Consider the following 25103-nt stretch of genomic DNA (forward strand, 5'->3'; position numbering starts at 1 on the left):
CCGTAGGTAAACGTATACGTGAGTAATGATGCATCAGGTGCAACTCTCAAGTGTACAAGCTGTATGCAAATCAACTCTTAAGTTTCCTGATAGAAGACGGTAATTTCTCTTCCATCATCCGCCCACTGTTTAGCGTGTAGGTGGTTCGCAAGTCATTACGGTACAAAGGCACTTTTCATCCGGTGCGTTTTAAGGTTAAAGTCACTCTGTGATCTGAGCGAACAAAACTGGGTTATCTCGCAAGAAAAAGTTTGCTTTGCATTTTTAGTTTTGATGAACAATTAAAAACAAAAGCAGAGAGGGTTAGAGGAGGGAGTGAGTGGGGGAGGGAGGGAGGAGGGGAGTGGGGGGGGCGGGGAGAGGGGGTTGTCACGGCAGAATTATGGCATCGCTCGAGCGGGGCCGGGAACCCCGGGAGGCACCCCAGGTGACTCTGTGCTACTTTTTTCTCCCCCCCCCCCCCCCCCCCCTCCCCTCCCTTGAGTCGGATTGCAGAGTGGGTTGTGGCCAGATGCAGGGCGGCCATACACAGCAGGAGCGAGTGAATGGCCAACGTGTCAATTGCATTGCTGCCAGGCTCAATCCGAGGAGAAGTAAGCAGCAAATAGGCCGTACCTAACTTGACCAACAACCTTTTACGGACTCCGAAGGCCACCGGCAATTCCCCCGAGGGAGTATTTTTTTGATTTAGCAGCTTGCAGAGACCGAGCTGATCTGACATTTGGAGCTTTGACAAGGACACAGACGTTTAGTAGTTCATACTAGTGACTGAATACTTTTTTTTTTCTTTTTTTTTTTAATATCACACACCGGGCAATTTAACAGCTGTTTCATAATCATATGGGCAAAAATATGCACGTGTGGCCGATAATTATTTATCATATCACATTTTCAATCCTTCCCCGAAGTGCTTAGGAATAATTCCTGATGATATTTAGAGTTTTATTGATGCGACCGGAACCTGACGAAGCAGCAGAAAATGGATGAAGTGAATAAACATTGACAAATTTGAATGTTTCTGCTTAAATAGCCACTTCCCCATCATGAGTCAAGGATCCTCCTTGAAGCTGTTGTGTTTGCTGCAGGTCTTCGCGTCAATCAATCAAACTGATTTATTCAGCTTCTTTTAATAACATTCGAATTGATTGAAAGTCTAAATAAACTAGTTAGAAAAATGTAAAAGCGGATATGGGCGGGGCTTTCACCAGCAGATGCAGCTGTATTAAAGGAACGCGTGGCTGCACAGCATTTGAATGTGAGAAGTTCGGTTCAGGCGTTATTCAACAAAAACGAGTTGACCTATATTATAGCGCCCCCTAATGGCTGACACGTGTCAAATCTTTTCAGAAAAGAGTTTTCGGGGCTCACTATCTTCCACTGAAAAGTCACCTTCACACTGCCTGCGGTTTAGGCTCTCCAACCGTTTCTTGGCGCAGAATAATAATAATAATAATAACAATAATAATGATAAAATTGCAAACAAAAACTATAGAGTTCCACCACCGTTGGTGCTTGGACAATAAAAGATGGTGTTGACCGACAGGCCACAGCACAACAATCGCAGTACATTTGGTTTAAATATAACTCAAAGTCAGACACATAAACATGTCATAAATAACATTTCTGCTTCGAATCCAAAAGCTCGGCGACACTTTTCTGGACCTGCGGACCCTCCGAACTTCAGACTTCTCTGTGCAAAACGTGTCTCGCAGACACTTTCATATAACAACAACATAAGCACACCATAGCTGTAACAACCATGTAGCCTGGGGGCAACAAAAAAAAAAAAAATCAGAGAATAACATAAAAGAGTGTTGTACCTTTATTATCTCGCAGCGTGAAGTTGAGGTTGCCGGCAACAGGTGCAGCCAGGGCGAAATAAAAGCGATGGCCGTTCAGAGGTTCGTCCTTGTCCACCGCGCTGATGGTCTGGATCACCTGAGGACAACGGGGAGATTCGAGATCCTTTAGTTTTCCGATCCTCACCGGCTGATTAGGCGTTAACTCGAGCTGCAAACGGTTTAATGTGGGCACGCAGTGATATCAGCTGGAGAAAGGCTTTGTCATCAAGCCTGTTGTATATGCATCAGTTTTCACTCCGTCAGAGATTTATAAACACGGAGGCATAAATCTCATTTAAAAGGCCCGAGCATCACTGAGGGGGAACTGGAGAAAACCAACGGGACTCTGATTGATGGAAAAGATTTGTTTTATAATGTTTGGCTGGTGGTTTTGTGTCATTTATCTCTCGAAGTACAGTAAGTGCTTATTTGGCAGGAGCCTGTCTACCTCTTAGGGATGAAGTGTTTTCTCCAAAACAAATCCTCGCCCAGAGATTATTTTTTCAACCCCCGGTGCCCACAAACACATTTATGTTACTCTTGTTTGGCCCGAACCAAAATAGCAGGTGTGAAAGGGGGGCCTCGGACCACGGTTTGCACCAGAAAGAACAAAAGTTGGGTCCAAACAACAGAGGCGGTCTCAGTGCAGATCAAACTGAGCCGCGGTTCTGTTGGTTTGCAGAGCGAGGACAGTGTTGGGAGGGTTTTGGATGAATTACAGGAAGTCGAGGCATGTCGTCAACCATTAAACAGCAGAAGAAGAAAAAGAACGAGAGCTACGGTGGCACGTGGGAGACAAAATATTTCATTTCAATTTGGTCCGACGAAGAAACTTAAATCAACTTGAAAAAAAACCACATGAAAACACAAAAACCTTTTAACTTATTTTCCGATTGAAATTTATTCAACGAATCTGTTCGGATGTGAAACCAAAACCATGTAACAAACGCAGGGACCTCAGTTCAAACTTTCATGTCCGAACTGACTCTCGACATGGTTTTTTTTTTTCTTGGACCTGAAGGGGTGAAATTCACGTATAAACGCCTGTAACTATTGACAGTCTAATTAAAATCCATTTTAGCCACATTTGACTTTGTCTCGACAGACAAGCAGCGAAACAAGTTGGCTTTTGTGTGTGTGTACGTTTGCAATTAGAGAGAAAAAGAAAGACGCAGGTTAACGGCGGCGGCGGAGCCGTGAAATTGGCTACGTCGACGGTTAAAACGGCGGAAGAGTCAACTGCTGGAGGCGGTCGGGTCGGGAGGTCTGGTGGTAAATCCCGAATATGACCAAAAAAGGAAAAATCCAACACTCTTTCTACTCAAATGCGCGTTGTCGCACCAATGCTGAACGCGCGTGCTCTGCAGGCGGGCGGTCCTACTTCATTATTACAAGTATGAAAATGACTCATGAGAACTGCTCTGGCTCGAGGCAATGCAAGACAAGCATTCATATCAAGTGCTCACTATTTGTCTCGGCCTACTTTATTTTCGCCTGTGAACCCGGGACTAATCAGAAGCTCACTCCCTTTATTATATAGCAGTGTTGACAAGTGTAAATAATGCAGGAAATCAAATTACCAACTAAACCAATTTATTTACACCCACCAGCGTGCGCTCCCGACGATATTTTATTCATTCAAACATGCTATCTGAAAATCAAGTTATGTCTTTTCAGCAAAAATAAGAAAAAAAAAAAAGAAAACTAAATCAAATGACGGTAAAGCTTTAATTTCGGCATCGAGCTGCAGAAAGAGAGGAGCAAAAAAAAAAAAAAAAAAATTCACCCGGTACACGGCGTACATCAGAAGCACATCACACGCTGCGACGCCGTATGGACGACAAATGATAGCCACCGCAACGGCTATCAAAGTGGGTGTTAGTGCGGCAGTGTCCTTATAAATTTAGATCAAGCCTCCTGAATGCTTTTGAAGGCACTCAAAGAAAAAAAAAATAATAACAAAAAAAACAAAAAAAATAGAATCAACCCTGTGACAACTCGCACCCGTGGACGGGATCCAAGAGATTGTTAGAAGCAATTCACACCAACTTATCGCATCTCGCATCCCCTCCGCCCCCCCTCCCCGCCCCCCCAAACATCAAGACAAAAAATAAATAAATAAGAAAGACATTTAAAAGGGCGAGGATGGAGGAAAAAAGAAAAAAGAAAAGAGAAGCCGATGATCCATCAGCGCTGAGACGTGGATTATCAGTTGTCAGCTGTGATTAAATGCTGCTGGTTACAAGCTGTCAGGTTTTCGGGGGGGTTTTGTGTAGGTGGCCAACGACTTCCTGCCAATTATTAAAACTGGCAGAAAAAAGGGGGCAAAAGAAAAAAAAAAAAAAAAAAAAAGAACGAAAAAAATTCATGAACATTTTACTCAACTAAATTTAAACAGTTGCTCTTTCATCAGCAAAAGTAAACACAACGTTTATGCTTTTGTTGTTGTTGTTGTTGTTCACGATGAAGTATTGCAGCGCAAGGGGACATTTACACGAGAAGAAGATACAAGAAAAGGTTATCTCCTCTTGCCGAAGAACATTTTGGGGTAACGCTGACAGGAGGGATGTTTGTGTCAGCGGCAGATCAGGTACAAGCAACAATCGCATATATATATATATATATATATATATATCGTCAAAAAAGCTGCCATTGATCCCCGGGATCATAATAACTCACAGGGCTCTCACTCTGTTATGGAAATTCCACATCTGATAGAAAGCCTTTCTCTCTGGTTCCTGGAATCCTATACGCTAATTTCAAACCCCTTTGATGTCCTTTTGAATATCGCAGATGAATTCGGAGGCTTATCTCAGGGAAGCTTTTCCCTTCCTCACCGCCGAGGAAAAAAAAAAAAAAAAAAAGGGACTGTAAAATTCTCCTTAAATCAAACACTTTGTAATGTATAATGCCTTTCATTAAGTGTGGCTCTGATGCAGAGCATTCGAGCAAACCTTTTTTTAATTTTTTTTTTTTTTAAATATATATATATTGGGTGGGGGAATCCTCTAATGGGCTGAGCAGGATACAGGAGCAGAGAGGATGTAGACATAAATTCTCACCGAAAGACATTAGCAGCGGCAGCTGACTGGTGCCTGTCGCAGGGCCTGACGGAGGACGCAGATGAATCAGAGAATTAAAGGCTTCTTTTTTTTTTTTGGAGGGGTGGAGGGAGGCAGTTTACACCCGGCTGCGGTGTCAGATCAAACGGGACAAAAAGGTGTCTCTGTTTGTCGCTTTTGGGAGGTGGAGCAGCCGAGCGCGTCGCCATACAAACCCGGCGGTACCCGAAAACTAGTCGTAGACGCCACCCGTCGAGCGTTGGGAAACGCCGCCCTCGAATACACGGACCTGAAACAAATAATGACAACTCACCGATGAAACGGTTAAAAAAAAAAAAAAAAAAAGGTCAAATATTCTGGACTCATTCAGCAGCTTCTTTCTTTCTTTAACGCTTTGCAAATATCTGCCTCTCGTTCACACACTCACCAAAACGCTGTGTGTATAGAAGGGAACTGAGCTTCCCGCAGACTCAAGACTACAAGTGATGGAGCTGTTGTGTATGTGAAGTTTTTTTGGGGGGGGGAGGAGGGGTTTCTTTCCCCCACCCTGTTGTCAACAGTTGAGAAGCTAACATTGAAGTTAGAAAGCACCGGCACAGTCAACTGGATAAGTGACAGTTGACAACTCTTCTCATTAACAGTCTAACAATAGCGAACGCATCACTGTTGAGGCTCTATCGCATAACACACCGTAAGTAAACATTAACATAACTGTCGCAGGGCTGCGACTCAAACAGATAGAAATGTGACAAATGAGTATTGAAAAGTGTCAAGTATTAAAAGTTGCAAACGTAACTTATACTTTGATCACATATTTTCTGATCTAAACAGAAAATTAAATAAGTTACTGACTGATTGGTGGATATTTTCTGGTGGATATTTTCTAACTCTTTTCTTTAACAAACAATGAGCAGTTTGGCACATTTTTATTAGTTAGAGGAAAGGTTTCAGGTGCACAAATTTGATGTTAAAACGTCTCGGACAAATTCTTAGTCTTTGATTTCTTCATCAAAGAAACTTTTTTTTTTTTTGTAGAATTTTGTTTTTTTATATTTGTCAAACAAAGACAACAACAACAACAAAAAAGGTGTTGCTATAGAAATTTTCCAAATGACGCCAAGTCCCCCCGACATGAGCTTCAGCTATTATGAAAAAAAAAAAAAAAAAAAAAAAAAAAACTTCAAATCCGAAGCCAAATTCTGGCTTTGGACTTTTTCTGATTGAAGACTCGACCCTTTGGAGTCTCGTCATTTGGCGTGAGAGCTCTCCCCCGACGACCGCACCACCTGAATGATTGAGCTGAACCTTCACAGACCGAATTCCTGACTGTTCACTGTCGCGCTCGCGGTGACTCTGCAACAAAAAAAAACCACCCCTGGCCAACTAAAAAAAAAAAAAAAAGTGTCTGTTCTCACTGGTGCGCAATTCAAACAATGAAGGTTTAATTCTCCCCAACGCCCGGAGGATGCTGGTGAACCGCCATGGCCGTAATCCACTGCGGCTGGTGACACGCAGCGTCTGTGTTCCTTTGACTCTGACAGGGGAGACGCTCTGAAATGCAGCCTCTATAATGAGGACATTAGTGTCAGCTAATGTAGCACGGCTACAAAGGGAGACCTTTGTGCGTGGAAAAAAAAATAAAAAAAATGCGGCGGATAATAAGCTCGGATCGGCTGCTCCCCTCTTTGACAGCGGCAAAGTAAACGCTAGATCTCCATCTTCAGTTGCCGCGAGTCTTGATTGAAGTGTTATAATGTCTTAAAAGTGCCATTATCAGGTTGCGAACGGGACGTCGGGCTCGGCGGCGAAGACGCCGCCGTTTAAGCCACCTGAAGCCCCGGCTTGGCAGATGACTCGCGCAATAAGTTCAAGCCAGCCACTTCAAAGTTGAACTGAGAGTATAAATAAGCATCGCATCAAATAGGTGGCAGTTGTTGCCGTGGCGACGCGACAGCTGTCACCAGGGGTTGCGCTGACGAGGGAGGTGGCGGGCCTCGCCGTTTTCACACCCACCGCTCTGTCGTATGACATCGACGCCCCAAATGTCACCCACGCGTGACACCCGTAACTTTGTTCGCCAACAGATCAACACCGCCCACGCAAACATCCTCATCCTGCTGTACACACACACACACACACACACACACACACACACACGCACGCACGCGCAAACACACATCTATAGATTTTTTTTTTTTTTTTTTTGCCAATTAATATGCAACCATTCAACAAATGTCACCTTTCGATCTCTTCATTTATTTTAATTTTTGTCTCGGTTTGCTCGTTTTCCCATCGACTCTCTGAATCGTTTGCCGAGGCTCATCTTGTTTGTTGGCATGATCCTGACAAGCTGAAACCGCTGCGGCCAAAGTCATCTCCTGGTGAGATCTGAGATTAAATTTCCACCATGTTCCGTCTTTTTATAGAGCAGACAGTGTGCTGCCACACACTAATGTTTTTTTCTGTGCCCCTTGACGTATCTGTTTTCATCCTCCACCTTGATGCAACACCTACGGGAAGCTGATAATTTGGATGTCGACTGAAGGTGTGGAAATACAACTTTGCTTTTTGTTAATTGATGCGACACTTGAGTGTCTACGGCAATTAGCAAACTGTATGTGAAGTTCTTTTGATCAGGGGAAGAGGGAGGCATTAATGCTGTTCACCAACAGTTTTTAAAGTCTGACACTGTAGGCTTCGAACCTGCCTTCACTCCTGCATTTATTATGGTTTTAATTTTTGCGTCAGTATTGCAGATAGAGACAATCTGAGCCCCAGCAGAGGGAATATATCATTCATAATTTAAAATATGTAATTATTTTGAGTTACGGATAACGCCTATGACTATTTGTTGTTTTATTCATGAGATAATCACGCGTACATTTCTACATTTCTGAACTTGAATCCAAGCGGCACCATCCAGGGCTGAAAAAAATGAAGCCAACGCCAAAGTGCAGTTCCTCGAATGGCCACTTGAGGCTGAATCTCAAACCGAGTCAATCCCATAGACTGTATATAAAGTGGACATAGGTGGCGGTTCTGACGGCGCCATATAGTGCAATACCACCGAGGGCCACTAGAGGGCTGGCTCCAAAAAGGCTCTGCCTTCATAAATACAAAATCATCAAATTCTTTCCACAAGTCATAGTGGTGTCATTCGCTGAAGTCCTTCCTTCTTAGTTTTACTGGCGGTCCATCAGATATAATCCCGTCATTAATTAGATGTTAGGCTTCCAAAAGCGGTATGTTTGGAGGCGTTTGATTGACAGGATTGAAAGGTGGGCGGGGCATAGTGTCCTCGGGTCACCAGTCAGACCGAGTCAGATCCACACACTCGTCCAAATATGGTGTCTCCAAAATAACAAGGTGGCGACGGCCAGGTAGGTGAAGTCACGGGAGTCAGGTGAAGGACACCGATGGGCGACGTCCACTCTTTACACGCAGTCAATGCTTCAGCCACATTTGGCCAAACTGGCACCATTGAAATTATGCCGACTCAGCTGTTAGCAGGTCCTGTCTGCACCTTACCAAACGGCTGCACAGACATCTACAGTACCACTGCACTACTTTTATCCGAATTAAAAACTTCTGGAGTTTATAAAGAGTTTGTTCTTGTTAATGATATTTTTAAGCATGCTTATGGATTGTTGTTTTTATACGCGTTGGCCACCAGAGATAATGACATCCTCGAAAAGTGTGATTCACGTCGAATTTAAAAAAAAAAAAATGAAAAAAAAAGTGTATCATAGCTGTGAGTTCAGTTGTGACTCAGAGGGAGATCAACGCTTTATGCAAATGAGCGGGAATCGGGCGCCGAGGGTTTTACGCCTCGGTTCGGCTGCCGCAGCTCCGACTGCGATGGTGTCGGTGAAAGGGGGCCGAATAATGAACCACGACCAGAACTACAAGTTTACTTTTCTCCCTGTGTGGCCCCTCCTCTTAAGATCTCGCCCGCTCCACGATGTAAAAACCCTCCGTTTAATCGTTCAATGACAACGCAGCTTTCACGAATCTCTCGGGGGGGGGTGCCAAGTCCACTCATGTGTGTAATGGTTACACTGAAGTGATTGTGCAACGTGACCACACACACACACACACACACACACACCTCCCCCTCTATCCCCACTGCCCCTGCCCTCTTCCACCCCCATCATAATATCAATTAATATTATGGCTGAAGACAGACGCACCGATGATCCGTAACAAGTGGCATCTCTGGGGAGAGCCGGTGCCACGAGACGGCCTTAATTAGGCCTGAGAAATGGCAGGTTATTCCATCCCCCTGCACTGTTAATCTGTGCTACAGAGCCACCGAGTCAACCCTGGCCCCAAATGGCAAATGTTATTATTTCATCTTTGTCGCAGCTGCGAATAAGCCAACGGGCGCGACAGCCAGTGGGTGGGCCTCAGGTTGTTGTTGGTTTTTTTTTTTTAACAAAGCTTTGCAGGAGAGCAGGCGCACTTCGCACAGCCAACTGTTCGCCGCAGCAGCCGGACATACAGCACACAACAGGAGCGTTTTCATTAATTAGGAATCAGGGAGGTGGTGGAGAGCATATCCGACAGGTTCGGAGTCCACCCAGTGTGTCTGCTAACAGACAGCCGACACCTAGTTGTAATTCAAACTGTGTTTTCGCATTCAAATGTCAACTCCTTCTCCTTTCCCTTTTGCTCTGTATGTGTTTTTTGGGTGTAAATTTCATCATGAAATTTCCATTTTGCCTGCCTTCATTATTCAGTCTGAAGGTGCAATCCCACTGGTACACTTCAGCGTTGCCCAACAGAAAGCTCCGTTTGAACGGGATTGAATAGAAATTGGAATTAGTGAGGAAAATAAGAATGAAAAACAAGCACTTCTTGTCTGAAGCAGTCATTCACTCTAACGAGAAGGTGAAGGGGAGGACGACGAGACATGTTTCTCATCCAAATGTATCCCGTGTGAAACCCGTGAGGGGAGGTGAACTGATTTTTTTTTTTGTGGTTATTTGCAGGTAATTTACGGGAGAAATGTAAGAAACCACAATTGAACCCACATTTGAAACGCACACATCAAAAAACATGAACCGTGTCAAAAATTAAAAGAAAAGATTGCTCTGGCAGCTCCAACACTGCATTCATATTCCTGTTTTTTTTTTTTACGGGCTAAATAAGGAACTCTATGCTCCATTATGTGCCGTCAAAACATGAGATTGTCGGATATTTCACAAGGAGATGTAGGAAATCAACCATTTCAATGTGAAACACATGATATCTAAATACGATGGGTGGTCATCATTGTTAGAACATATCAAATCAAAGGCGCCAATCAGAATACTCAATGCTTCTTCTTCCTGATTCGATTAGCTGGTCCCTTCTTCTTTTAGACGTGTCACAGGTGAAATGTGAGAAATCAAAAGCAAAACAAAAGCTCCATGTAGATTTACTTTCAAATATGACAACTTTATATGGAGACAAATGCGCTCGTGGACATTTAACATGTGAAAAAAATATAAATTTTTTTCTACTTTCCCACTGGGACGTCACCCATTAGTTTGTGAGCTGCAGTTTTAGAATTTTTGCTGTCGCCATCTTGTTTTTTTTTGCTTCTTTTTTTTTTTTTTTAACCCTATGTGACCATATTCATGCAAACTGGGGAGAAGCGAGGAGCAGATCTGACTGAGAAACCAAGAATCATACACTTTTTGATACTTTTTGAATGGGAGTCTATTGGAGCCAGCCCCTGGTGGCACTCACCGGTATTGCACTTTAAAACTCCCGCATTGCCGTCACATTTCAGACCTGGAAATCCCTTTACACGTACAGTCTAATAATAAACTCTAAAAAATAAAAGATTAAAAACATAACCATAAAACTGACTTTTAGTTTCTGTTTTGCACCCAGTGTCTCTATATTTTATACAATCATTGCTTTTAAAAAATATCATATTCTTTTGTCCTCAATTGTCTTTCTGTTCTTTATATATGATGAATCTAGGTCAAGTCCCTAATTAGCTAACTATATAAGAAACCCACAGATTTACTGAACGCCTGGCTTCAAGAAAGTCACTGCTTTCATTTCACCGCAGCTGTCTTTTCACACACACACATTATATATATATATTTATATATATATATATATATATCAGGTGGGGGGGTGTCTAAGTATTAAGACCTTAGTATTAGCATGTTAGAACCCGCTCCGAGCTACATTAGCTCACTCCGACCCGCACCGCTTTACGACTGTACGGACCGAATTCGAATGCATCACGTCAGCCGGCCCGCATAGACGAGGACAGAGGCCTCCGTCAACCGGCAGCTCCTCGCTTTACAGCGGAGTCGCTCCCGGCTACACCTGGGGGGGACCTCGGAGCTCAGCCATCACTGGCATTGAGTAACCAATCTGTCTGCTTCAGCTGAGTAATTACATATCTGCTGTACCTCTTTCCTGCTGATGATGCTGTCATGGGCGATGGCTGTTGCCGTGTCCTGCGGGCTGCTGTGAATTGTTGGGGAATGACTTTGTTTCAGCCTCTGCGCCATTAATTTATCAGGCGCTCGTGGAGAGAAGTGTACAAATTATCTGCTGCATTTTTTTTTTTTTTTTTTTGAAAGTTGAAAGTATTGACGGGTGATAGATACGTCTGCTGGTGTTGCTCTAAATTTAATATCACCGAGCAGCAACAATCGTCTGAGGATAAGTGGCGGCATCATTAACCAAAAATAGACGTTCGGCTGCGGTAGAATAAATTCTTCAATAATGATGGCAACTAATGCGGAGGCGGTGTTTATTCCAGGAAACACTATGTCCTGAGGCTAAAATCTGATGAATTACATTTTGATTCAACATCTTAAAATACCTGAAAGTGGGCTGAATCGGACAAACTCAACCTTGCTTGAATAAAACGTGAGACAAACATTAAAAAAAGGGGAGCAAAGCCAGAATACTCAGTGAAATGTTCAAAATCAAATGTAAAACAAAAGCTTAATGTACATTTTAATTCAAATGTGACAACTTCATATGAAGACAAACTGTGCTTGTGAACAGTAACAAAAAAAATCCCCGAATATAATAGAGATAAATGTATAAATTATTGCATTCTGCATTTGTTTTTAGTTCTTTCCACGATGGAACTCACCATGACGTCACCCATTAGTTTGTGAACTGCAGTTTTGAAGTCTTTTTTTTTTTTTGCTCTTTTTTGCTGTCGCCGTCTTGTTGCTGTTGTTGTTTTTTTTAAGCCTATGTGACCATATTAGTGCAAACTGGGGAGAAGCGAGGAGCAGATCCGACTGAGAAACCCAGAACTATACACCAGCCCACCGGTACGGGAAACCTGACTGCACCCCCAGGCCTGTCAATCAAATCAGATACGCCCCCCAAACAAACCTCTCTTTGGGGCTTAATATCTTATTAATGACGGGACTCTTTCCAGAAGGACCCACAACAACACACCGAGCAGACGGAGTGACTTCATCGAATGACTTGTGTGGGGGGGGGGGATGACGACTTTGCATTTCATGAGAGAAGTTGATACCTTTTGAACGTGCGAGGATTCCTGTCTGATCCAAGTGCGTTTCCCTCTGTTTTGTCCCCGATCGCCTCTCCTCGTGTGTGCTGTCATTTCCCTGTCTGTTTGTGGTTGTTTGCCACGTGCTTGTGTTTTGTTTAGTGTTCCTCCGCAGTACCCTCCTCCGAGCTCCGCCCACTCACGCACCCGTCTCCGGAGATCCAGCCGGAGCTCATTCCACTCGTCGCCTCCGGCTGGATTAAATACCCCGGTCTTCCACCAGCTCTCCGTCGGTCCGTCCTGTTTACCTGCGTGGCAGCAAGCCCGTCTGTCTCACCGTTGAGAGTTTCCGGTTCCGACTCCCGTTTTGGTTTCCCCGTTTTGTTCACCAGAACGAAGAAGATTCCGGATCGTTCCTCGGAGATCGCCTGCTGCAATCTTGGCAATCCCGCGTCGAGCTTCGAGCGTCACGCGGTCGACCCCGCCTTTCCGTCCGGTGTCGAGCCTCGGGCGTCACCTGCACGAAGAAACCTTCCAGTTCGTTCCTCGGAGATCAGCTGTCGAAGGTTTGGCCGGGGAGAAATAAATACCTGGTTCCAAAGAGACTTTGCTGTGTGTCTGCATTTGGGTCCATTCATCTACACAACCCATAACAGAATGGCGCCGGAGGCTTTTTTTTTTTTTTTTTTGTAGCCAACCCCTAGTGTCCCACAGGGGTATTGCAGTTTATCACGTCACAACAGCTCCACAAATCCAGTTTTATATACAGTCTAATGAATATTTCACTCTAGAACTGAAAAACCTAAATAACTATAATATAACTATAAAACTGACTTTTTATTTGTATTTTACACCCGGTGTCTCTGTATTTTATACAATCATTGCTTAAAAAAAAAAAAAAAAATCTATATTCTGTCCTTCTTGTTTCTCTTCTTTATAAGTGATGAATCCAGGTTGAGTCTCGAATTAGCTAACTATTTAGCTGACCACCCGACTAACTGAATGCCTGGATGAAACAAATGTGATACAAAAAAAAAAAAAAAAAACGATGCAGAAACAAAGCCTGTAAGGATGTGTAACCTCATTGCAAAAAAAAAAAGAAAAAAGAAAAAAGGGCTGCACGTGGTCAAGCATCATGCACGCAGGTCGGAAAAAAAAACAAAAAAAACTTGAAATATAGCCTCTCATTTTCGTAAATGAAATCATTTGCTATTTTGGTTCACCCTCCTGCGAGCACGGTGACAAACAACTCCCAAATATGAATGCAAATAACGTATTTAAAAAGGGCCTAATAGCCATTTCCAATACAATGCATCATTGTGATCAATTGTACTTATTCAGGTCTGCACGCCTCCTTTACCCTTCGCCTCTGATTGTATTTTCCAAATGCCAAGAGCAGACGGATCGCCGCCACAGACACACAAGTCATTTAGCGACAATGAGACCAAATGCTAAAACGCCAAGGGGGGCGGGGAAGGGGGGGGGGGGGTGGATTGGACAAAAACCCCCATGGCATGGGTGCAGCCTCTTTTCTTTCCCGGTCCTAATCTCCACGCCCCTCGGGTCCCTTTCGGGTTCCCTCCGAGGTGATGTTGTGATGTGTTTTCTGCCCCACCGTGGTGATCATCTAATTACACCGGGCCGCACAAGAAGAAAGTCGAAAACCGTGGCGGCGCGCCACTCCATCCCAGCGTGAGGTGCCCACATTAGGCCCCGGTATTGTTGTGGATTAAGACCGCAGGCACAGTCAAGCGCTGTCATTAATTTAGTTGGCTTTGACAGTGCGGAATGAGAGTAACATCTCTAATGAACGATAACACCTGCAATACCTGCTATTAAATCTTCGGGATGTGTCTCATACTAATGATGCCGTCTCCCCGGAACGACCTCGAGCTGTGAAGAGGATGCCGTGTGCGTGTGTGCGTGCGCGTGCGTGTGCGTGTGCGTGTGCGCACAGCGGACTTGTTTTGAGGAGCAAGAGAGAGGTTTTTTTTAATGGCTTTGAGAGTCAGCGGGCCTGTCTTTGTGAAGCCTAACTGAGGGGAGAGGTAAAGAAAGGCCGGACCAGCTGCGGGGTCCTTTGCGGTTTCTTACCTGTCCCGGCACGGAGTCCTCGCAGAGGATAGTTTCGTAGTCGATGGCAAAGACCGGCGCGTTGTCGTTTATGTCCAGCACCGTGACGAGAGCGATGCCTTTCCCGATTTGAGTCGGGTCCTCTGAAAAAGAGAGAGAGAGAAAAAAAAAAAAAACACAACAGGATAGAAAACCCCTCGCTCACGTCAAACTTTATTTATTTTTTTTTTTTTGGAACACTTTAATTCTGCCGTAACTTTTCATGCGCTCGGTCAAATTATGGAATATCGATCGCTCTCGTGTGTTTTAATTAATCACGCAGGAGGGAAGAAGTGGCGGCTGGCGTGATGCAAAAAGTGCAGCGACGGCCGCTCTCACCCACTCGGCCGTGGCTTGGCGTCCGGTGGGGGCGGGGGTGGGGGGGGGGATGGGGGCGGGGTGGGGAGGGAGGGGGGGGTGAGAACGAGCCGTCGTCACACAGAAGGGCTTTCGCGCCTTCCGTCCGCCCTGACACGCACTGATGGCTAAATGTCCGCGTCTGAGCGCGAGAGACGATGATTTAGCCTGGCGTCGCCACGACTCCGGCCAGGGATGACGCTCTGACATTCGGTGGAGGGGCGGGGGGAAGAGAGGGAGGTGGGAGGGGGGGGGAGAGACACACGACTGATTTGATGGCGGTAAAAAGGACGCGCGGAGCCCCGGGGGCCCCGCAGACTCGTCGGCGTGATCTCGGGCCGCGGCGGATGAAATGACCGCGAGTGACTGGAGCTCAAAACGCACAACATCCCTCGACCAGAAGAGTCCCGGCGCCCTCTCCAGTTACAGAGAACCCATTTACTATAAATACTGTCAGGAGGCAGTGGATTTTTTTTTTTCAATATTTTTTTTTTTTTGTAGTCGCCAGTCCGTGAACTCAAAGATGTCTCCGGCTGAAAACGGCGCAAGAGTGTCACTGCGTGTCAGAAGCCAGCCCCTCATGCATGAGAGACCGCTCTGACATTTTCATATGGCTATTATTATACGCCGCCTTCTCTTTGTTGCTATATCAGGCGAGCGCTCGCGCTCGGGAATCAACCGAGCAGCGCATCTGTGCGCCGTTAGATGTAAATAATGAAAAAAAAAAAAAAAACACACACACAAAAAAAAAAAAAACACGTCTTTGAAGCAGGAGAAGGATAAAAAAGCTTCTGAAAAAAAAAAAAAATTCAAATGAAAACCCTTTTTCACGCCGCGTTCGAGGTCTGAAGATGCGAAGGCAGAGGAACTGCCGCGCTGACAGGCTTCGCTTGTCTTTTTTAACTTATGCTGATGTGACGCAGCTGTCTGGAGCGCTCAGCGGATCGTGTGCTGGTGATTGTTGTCCATTGTGTTCGCGTTGATGGCGGAGGAACGATAGCGACGGGAGAAGAAGAAGGAGAGAAAAAAAAAAAAAAAGGTGTTCATGTCCTTGGAGCCATCGACAGATGAACAAAAAGGCACGCGGCGCTTCTTCACATCACATTAACATTGTTCACCCCGTGGGTGAGATTGCCCGCCCTTAGTCAGCATCTCGTCCCCACGGCTCGGGGAGACATGGAGGTCAAAGCGACCGTCCTGTGTGTGAATTAACATTCCCCGACAGCCCCCGCAACAACCCCAACAACTCCTCGCTGTGTTTTGCAGAGCACAAAGGACTGTGGGATATCGCAAAGTGGATAACAGGATACGGAGGATCTAAGATTTCATATACTTCCTGTTACTGGCGCTAACAAGCTAACTGAGCGTGCGCTGAAGCCCCAGCGGCAGATTTTTTTTTTTTTTTTTTTTTTGAAGTCCTGAATTTCAAACGGAGGTGAGACGCGAGCGGGCTTCTCGTTTCTGGCCTGCAACTGTTTTTCCTGGATGAAATTACAGCTCCTGCATCGGTAGCACCTTCACTCAGCTGCAACCGGTGAGCTGGTTGAAAACAGACTTTCAGCCAATTAGCCAGTTTTAAGCCAATTACCTTGTAAAAGAAGTATCACAAATGTACTCAGTGTTGATATAAATTATTTTGTTGGCAAAAAGTAATTCCGTTTTTTTTTTTTTGGAGAAAAAAAAAAGAGTCAACCCCAGATGATATTTCAAGGAGAAGAACTGGAAATAAAGAATCGGCATTGTTCTTTTTGGATTCTCTCGTTAAGACTCGGTGACTTTAAAAACCACTTTTAGCCACAAATCTGATAACTATTTGGACTGACTTTAGCTTGTTTTATTCGAGGAGACCGGCCAATATTTCTGTGCGGCAGCACGTTCGAGTCAACCAATCAGCTGCCGGAACGAGTCCAATCGACCAATCGCTGGCTTTTCTACAGCGGGTTTCCCTCCGTCGTTTGAACCAATCTCACCCGGACAATCTCGGACAACGTTCGGATCCGGTTCTTCGGACGTTGTCGAATGAGAAGTGGCTTCCTGTGTCTGTTTCAAATGAAAAGCCCTTCGTCCAGCCGCACACGAGGTTTCGACCGGCTCTTTTCTAAACGCAGAACATTACACGCTTAAACGCGTGAAGAAAAACCCAACGCTTGACGCGCCTGCTGCGCGTAGCTACAGCTGCTGAGCTCCGATCGGAGGGCAGTCGTTGCGAAGTGGGCGGTTTTTAGCCGACCGTCAACTCCGACTCGAACTTACGGGTCTCGATGGCGAAGACGGTGAGGTTGTGGACCGAGTTGGCTTCCCGGTCCAGGGGCTTGGCTGTGCTGATGATCCCGCTCAGAGCGTCCACGTTGAAAAAGCGCTCCAAGTCCGTGTTCCTGTCGATGGAGTACCTGAGCACAGACACACACAATCGCACGCACAACCGACCCACTTTTAATAATCGCTTTTGAACAGCGGTATTGATTTGACATTTGAGAGTTTTCTTCTATTTTGCTCGGAGAGATTATGATTATGTGTTGTCCCGTCGAACGAATTTTGCAGTTGGAAAGCTTCATGCAGTCATCAATAAGAATAAGATAATAAGATGTTTTCCAATAGGCCTCGAAAAAAGTAATAATGAACACAAGTCTTGGAGATTGCTTTAAATTCAGAAATTGCGTCGGCAACATGAAACAAAAACCCCATTAAACTTCGATAAAACTGAAGCCTGTCTACTTGTCCCTCAGCGCACAACACTGATCAAACCCTTTCAATACACAGCAACTCCTATTTCTTGAGAAAATTACAACTTCAATTAGCGTACATCCAAAGGGTATTATTGCAATGTAATTTGACTCTCGTGGCGGCATTAGTTCCACAATAATTTTCATTTCAACAGATGTAGTGAAATATATTGCAGAGGTTGATAACAGTCACAGGAGCAAAAAAAAAAAAAAAAAGGCAATTTACAGCTACAATGGTGCAGTAATTTGATTTTCTGATTAAGATTACTAACAATCCATAACAGACCAAGCATGAATACCATACAGTATTCATTCAATTAATGCAAAAGAGGCGGGGAGGAGCGGGGGGGGGGGGGGGGGGGGGGAGGATCTCGAGAGTGACACCGCACGGCTTGACGAGGCGAGAGCTTGTTTTGAGTCATAAATGCCACGGCTCGAGTGTCGCGCCTCGACCCTCCAGCAGGAACGCCCTTCTCTTGTTTTAAGATGGCATTTCACTTTTTGCTAATGCGGCACTCCTCGGCCCTCCCACCATCTGGCGCCGTCTGTGCGACAGCCGCCCCGGGGGGGATGTTCGAGGTGTTCTGGGTTTGCAGATAATGTAAAGTAGTTGAACGGATTAAAACCGTTTGGATTTGATTGGATATTTGGAGTGAGGTTTTTCTTCCACGTCAAATAAACTATTCCCGAAAGACGTTAAATGATGAGGTCATACAGCTCTCGCGTTACCTGATGGAACTGCTGGAGGTGTCCGGGTCGTGGGCGGAGACTCTCCCTATGGAGGTGCCCACTCTGGCGTCCTCCGAGACGCCCATCTTGCTGAGCGGTGTGGAAAAGACGGGCGGCTCGTTCACATCCTCCACCGTCACCTTGACTGATGTGGTGTCGCTGAATGGACCCAGGCTCAAGAAGTTGGAGTCAATATTCCTGTTTGTGGCTTCGATTCTCAGAGAAAAGCCGCTCTTTGTCTCGAAGTCTAAAGGCTGGAGGAATAAACACAGGACATGAGGCGGGTATTCAGAGGTGGCCAAAAGAAACGTAAAGACCACCGTGGCGTCGTGCGGTTAAAGGACAGTTCATCTGTAAAATCATTCATACGATGCTGAGATATTGATCACAATTAAGGATGTGGATTCTAAATTGAACTCTCAGTCAGACTTTACCGAAGTCCTTCGGCGACGGATGTTACTTTGTGGATTACTTTGTGTCGTGAAAGCAATGACATCGATTTCAGGAAAAAGGTGCACAAACGCGGTTGACGATCGCGCCGCGGCGAAAGCTTTCGAAGACGTTTTCTGCCATTTCGTCTGGCTTATCGAACTCCGCTCTGCAACGCCGCGAGAGAACATGGATTTGACACTCGTCGTTGTCGGAGACTCCCTCCTATGTTGTGATTGTCTTGGAGTCTGGCGCGAAAAAAAAATAAAAAACGGAAAATAAACAAAAGCATCAAATCGGCCCATTTGAAAGAGACGTGCCGGCGGCTCGACAAACGGCTCGAGAGAACGCTTCGAGTCCTCGGCGAACCCTGAAAATGTCACGCATCGGCCTTGAGCTCCGCAGCGCGCCAAAAAAACTGAGGTAAGACTGTGCAACAAATTTCCCCTCTATGAAAAGGTGGCTTTTCTTTTTCTTTTTTTGTTTTTACATTCGTGGAGGTGGATGTCCATGACAATTATTTTTTGATGAGTTTTGATTACGCAGCCGTTGGTGGTGGTAAACCTTCCCGTTAACCGCGGGATGTTTACTTTGATCAAAGATGCTGGAGACGGTCGATGCCGATTTGTCATCGCCGATTAGCGCTTAATCCAGAAGGTGCCGAGGACATTTTAAAACACAGTAAGACGAGGCAACGAGGAGAGACTGGGAGAGGCACTTATCCGCAATATCCCCCGGTAAACAAGCGTCTGCTGTCTGGTATTTACAGATCGCGGCGGATGGAGAAACACGGGCAGAATCTTACACAATAATCTGTTAGTCAAATTCAAAATGAGGCAGCACATCCCGGGTGAAACTACAATTTTAGGGCGCCCAGTTAAATGTTTCATGAATCCTTCAAAATTCAGCAGCAGCACTGGGGAACCTTTAAAAAAGTGATCTGGGCCACAGATAGGTCATAGCCAACATGTCCTATTATAATATCAACACTAGCATGCTCAAGAGTCTCTTTATTAAGGACGGGACATGATTTTCAATTATTCTAATAGTCTTTAAAATACCCCCCAAAAAAATGTGTATACGGGCGTTCTTCCTTATTTGCTCCGTTTTTACCGGCGTCTGGTTTGTAATGCGTTTCTCCCGTCAGAAGGTGGCGGTAATGCGTCTAAAAGCTGTTTGCCAGCCACCGTTAAACAACGTGAGGAGAAGAAGAACACGTTGCTGTTTGAAATGCCTGTACACTCGACCGTAAGCCCATTTTTTTTCCCTACTAAAGATAAACACAAATACATATAATGAATTGGCAAGAATAAATGTTGAATCTTTTGGGGACTATTTTATGCTGCGGATTAATACACGTTTCGTACTCTAGTAAATACTCACAGCAGCAAACTACAGTGCCCATGTTCATTTTAATAAAGTAACACGTCATGCAGTGCAACGACGTGACTTATTAGTTTGTTTTGTTTTTTATAATAACTTCTGGACAATATTGTAACTCGATGTCACAACCCGGATTAATATGAGGTTTTTGTTGTGCAGCTAATTCGTGCTCATTCGCTGTTGTTGTTTTTTATTCATGGGATTTGTTGACATGAAGTACAGCGCTGGCTTCCGCCACACACACTGTACACTAAAAAAAAAAAAATTAAAAATAGTTTGAATACTTTGAAGAAGTGGTGATGTTAGATTTGTCCACAGCCTTGGTAAACAAATGCCAAGGCCACTAAGGTGGAGGGAGGGAACGGGGATAAAAAAAATTTTTTCCAGCATTGTGACGCGTTCTGTTAATTTGCAGTGTAAAAAAAAGAAAAAAAAAAAAGAAAATTCACCTTCACTTCACTACGAAACAGCTAACCACACAGATATTTATTCGTACCCGCCGATTGGCTGCACATTCTTTTCCGACTACGCCGCCACATGTTGACGTCTGCGCCGTCACCCTGACTTTGAAAGCTGAGAGAGTTCAATACCATTCGGGGGCAGAAAGTCTTCCATCTTTTTTACAGTCTGGCTGAGTGAAGATTCCTAATCCGCCGCCGGTGAACGTGCGTTACGTCGCGCGGCGAGCGGCCCGCGGTTAACGCCGTACCTTCAGCAGGAGGATGACCCCCTCTTGTGTGTTCTCATCCGTCGTTATGTTGAACATGCCGGGCCCGTCGCCGTCCATGATCCTGTAGTCCATCTCCGCGTTGGAGCCGATGTCGGCGTCCGCCGCTTTGATTCTGGCGACCACAGATTGCACCGGCAGCGACTCCAGCACCGTGTACTGATAGCTCTCTGGAAGAGGAAGGACAGGAGCGGATGCTGGTAATGGATGTGCTTATTTCGCTACGAAACTCGCCTTCAAGCAGCTTGGCTTTTTTTTTTTTTTTTTTTTTTTGCTTTACCCCTTCAGCTTTGATTTGACTGTGAGGCGCCTCAATGAATTCATGTTGCATAACACAGACAGGCAGCAGCAGTGACACACATGGAATAAAGCACTTTGCCTCTACTTCATGCTGCAGCAGTGAGGAAGGCAAAGGGAAAGCAGTATTTGCAATTCAGAAAGCGGAGGCCATTTCGGTTTTCACAGGTTTTTTTGTTTTTTTTGTTGAAGTTTTACTTTTGGATGAATATATTTAGCGAGATATAACCTTTTTCCTAAATGAGGTCTGAATTTAACAGGTTATCCCTTCACCGACAAGAAAAACAATAGTGACGCTTAGATGCCCTTTGGTACATTTCACGGGATGAAACGTCCACTCGGAGAATCTATTACTCCGAAACTCTCCATTGTGCTCCCCGAGCTTTTGTTTGACCCCTTCAGATTTAAAGTACTCTTATGAGAATAAAGAAGGGAATCATATTCATAATCATAATCTCCCCAATCACCATGGCAGAGCTCATTACCAGACCTTTCTGTGTTCCTCAGAGTGTCTCCCTCAGCCACCGTCTAAATGCTAATCTGCCTGACATTGTTTGCCGCCATGTAATCTTTGTAATGGCTTTTTAATTTGCCGTGGAATAGCAGCTCCTTAAAAGACCCAAAAAATTGCTTTCCTCCCGCCGTATTGCCCCTGCACCGACTCCCCCCGCCCCCCCCCCCCCCCCCCTCCTCTTCCCCTGCCGCCGCCGCCGCCCGCCGCCTCCTCCTCCCCTGAAAGCCTGTCCTCTCACGCAGCTAACCTTGCCTTCTCTCCCCTTGGACTCGCTCATTGCTCCTGGACTCCATCAGCTCTTGATGCTCCATAATGGCGTATCGATTCTGACCCATGACCCCGTGAGCATGACAGCAGGAGTAAAAAATATATATATATATATATAAAAAAAACAAAAAAAACAGAACTCCTCCAAAGTCTCTTTCTTCTCAGCGTGACAGCACTGAGTTAAAACGACATTGATGACTTGTTGTGCAAACTTGAACCTTTCTTCCCCCCCCGGGGACCGGCAAATTGACTCGGCTCCGTGGCAGTCCGGTGGCGAGTGCGCCGGTCAGACAGCGGGCCGGGCTATCATCGGTAAACCGGTTGCCAGCGCTTCGGATTATCATGAGAAGCACTGCATTGCCTTTGAATCTTAGAGCTCGGCCTGGAACCCATTAGCAGCCCGTGAAATAGGCTGACAACAACAACAACAAGAAAAACAACAACAAACAACAACAACAAAAAAACGGAGCTTGATTGATCCCGGTATCCAAGGCCGAAGCTGACACCGGCTCTGATGAGGAGCAAAGCAGGGATGGTGCACAACCTTTGCACGAAGGCTCGTTTGTTTTTTTTTTTAAATTTGGTTGCAAAATTCCAAATGTTTGCTAAAAATACAAACGCAGGGAAGTGACGAGGAAAAAGAGGGTCAGGGATTAGAGACGCAGTTAAACATAAGCCTCAGTATTAACTAGAACTAGTATTTTCTATTCAACTTCAATCACACGCTGTTGAAAAAAAAAATCCTTGTTCGTGTTGACTGCTGCAATTGATAAAAGCCCATATACTATTTTCCAACGATTTCTTTTTTTAAAGGGAGATATAACATCCCAGCCCTTTGTTGTACCACCGCATTCATTGAATACAGCGTAAAGCGCGCCCTCTTTTAGTTCTCTGAGTTCAAGTGGTTTTTTTTTTTAGTCATAAGAGAGTTTAAAGCCATTTTCAGCTGGAACAAAAAAAAAAAAAAGAAAGAAAAGAAAAGAAAAATCCTGCAAATAAGGCAAGGAGCTGGTGGATTTGCTCTGATTGCTGAGTAGCTGTTGAACATGGCACGCACAGGCTTAATCAATGCCGCGGGGGCAATCAGGAGTCTTACTGTGAGTGAACCGAGGCGGGTTGTCGTTGACGTCGGTGAGCGTGACGGTGACTGAAGTGGTGCCGGAGAGGCCGCCCATTTGGCCCACCATGTCTTTGGCCTGGATGACGAGCACGTACTGGTCCCTGGTCTCCCGGTCCATGTTGGGCAGAGCCGTTCTGATGACACCTGAAGACAGAACCGGAGAGGACGACGAAGAAGCTTTAGGCGAGCGCGTTCCCAATTTTGGTCAAACATAACTTTGCCCACGAGTAAAACCCTCAGTACCCTTTCGCACACGCACACACACACACACACACACACACACACACACGCACTGCTTGTCACGTCTGTGTTCATTCGAATTGATTTGACGTTTGTGTATGACAACTATTTCACCAATAATTTGGGAAACATTTTCAATTTCATCAATTTAGCATCTATTTCCACCATTATTTGTGATTCACGTAAACTGTTCCTCTACTTGGCTATTTTAATCATATCCTCCGCACGTCATTCAACCATCACCTGTTGGCATTGATCATTTTAACCATTGATTGTTGCAAACAAAGAAGCATGCTTTTATGAACGGTTTGTTTTTCAATCATTAATCTGTTTGTTTTTGCCCATCATTTGAACTGTTTAACTGTTTTTACATTTTATTTTGCAAACCATCCCTACAGAGTGCTTGTAGCGAACATCTGTTTATCCGTTGGATACGAATTTTAACTGTTTTTGCAGTGCTTTTAGTAAAGAATTAGAGCCATTTATTGGTTTACCTTTAGTTAAGTATTTCAATTGTTTAACACTGTACTGGGCTACTTTAAGCTACCTCCACCCGCCATTCAACCATTTCTCACCGCTAACTAATGAGTCAGCAGATTGGAGTCTTCCAAACTTTTCACCATGTTATTATCCAGTATTTTTAGCTAACTACTTCAACCATTTTTCCATTGCATTCCACAAACAACTTCAACTGAATATCACTTACTTTCATCAAAAACCTAATTTAACCTCCCAGTTTGCTTGCTAGCAGTGGTTAGGGTGGTGCAGGTGACTGAGTATATGAATATATGAATATGAAGTACATGAAGATATGAATATCTTTAACATCAAATGAATTCCTGTTTTCAAATTAAGCAGTTCTATAACTCCACATGCCCTCTAGCAACTTTATTAATAAATAGTAACCACTGGTTGGGAATCAGTTCTTCAAGTGACAGGTCAAAAATATGTTTCATAAATATGTAATGTTCCTGTTGTTTTCTTCCCTCTTTTCCTCGTTTTTCTACCGTCAAGATGATTGATTTCGGTCAGAACATTATTCCGTCGCCGTGCTTTATATGCCTCAACCTCACTGCTAGTGTTTTTAATTCAAAAGCATCAAAAAAAAAAAAAGCTTCAACGGTGCCTCGCAAACTGTGACTAAAAGACATCAGCAAAATTACTCTTTGAGCCCGAAAATGATTTAAACTACGAAGTCGTTTGGCAAGTAGACCACTAAAGACCGAGAAGGCTCTATTCATGTCAAAAATGGGTGATCTAAAAATATGAATTCAGGCTGAAAAAGCCTGTTCACATCAATCCATCAACCCGGCAATTATGCGAATACATTGACTGGTGCCTTGTTTACACACCAGCAGTGATTTGGGACTCCTCCGTGCCCTCGAAATGTGCCGTCGCTCAAATTAGTTTAGCGGTCTGACGTATGATGAGGTTAATGTTAAGACGCTGTCAGAAAAGTGAGCACATCCGAAGGGACGTTTGAGCCGCCAGGGGAGGCGTTATCCGTCGGTCCCCCTGTCGCGATCGATCCGAATCAGAACGAGATCAAAGAGGTTGACGAATGTGGCGTCGAATGATCGGCGTTCGTCCGTAGTCGTCTGTTTGCGCCTGAGCGGCGGCGCGTCGCCGCCACAACAGCGTCGAGCCAAGATGTGTGCGCAAAATACTAAAATACTAAAAAGCCGACAGAGGAATTTTTCCATTAATGGGGTTTTCCCTAATCTCAACTTTATCAAACAAAGCTGATAATTCCAGGGGGAAAAAAAATGAACGCGTCGCATTTAAATGCAAAGAAAAAGTGTCCTAATCCTTCAAA

The 25103-nt window shown here is 44.8% G+C and overlaps 1 protein-coding gene across 1 annotated transcript in view; it reads right to left on the reverse strand.

Annotated features, from left to right (window-relative positions):
- The window catches only part of LOC138204422 (cadherin-7-like), a 109722-nt gene that overhangs the window by 16984 nt on the left and 67635 nt on the right, over window positions 1–25103 (reverse strand). The window contains exons 5-10 of the mRNA XM_069159678.1: window positions 23024–23191; window positions 20832–21019; window positions 18311–18564; window positions 17112–17248; window positions 14484–14605; window positions 1821–1938 (exon numbers count right to left, since the gene is read on the reverse strand). Of these exons, the coding sequence (XP_069015779.1) occupies window positions 1821–1938; window positions 14484–14605; window positions 17112–17248; window positions 18311–18564; window positions 20832–21019; window positions 23024–23191 (987 nt within the window). The remainder of the gene's footprint in view (window positions 1–1820; window positions 1939–14483; window positions 14606–17111; window positions 17249–18310; window positions 18565–20831; window positions 21020–23023; window positions 23192–25103) is intronic.

This window comes from Embiotoca jacksoni, unplaced genomic scaffold, assembly GCF_022577435.1.
Source record: "Embiotoca jacksoni isolate LCO1_2020_lvr unplaced genomic scaffold, fEmbJac1.0.p SCAF_25, whole genome shotgun sequence".
NCBI classification, from domain to species: Eukaryota; Metazoa; Chordata; class Actinopteri; family Embiotocidae; genus Embiotoca; species Embiotoca jacksoni.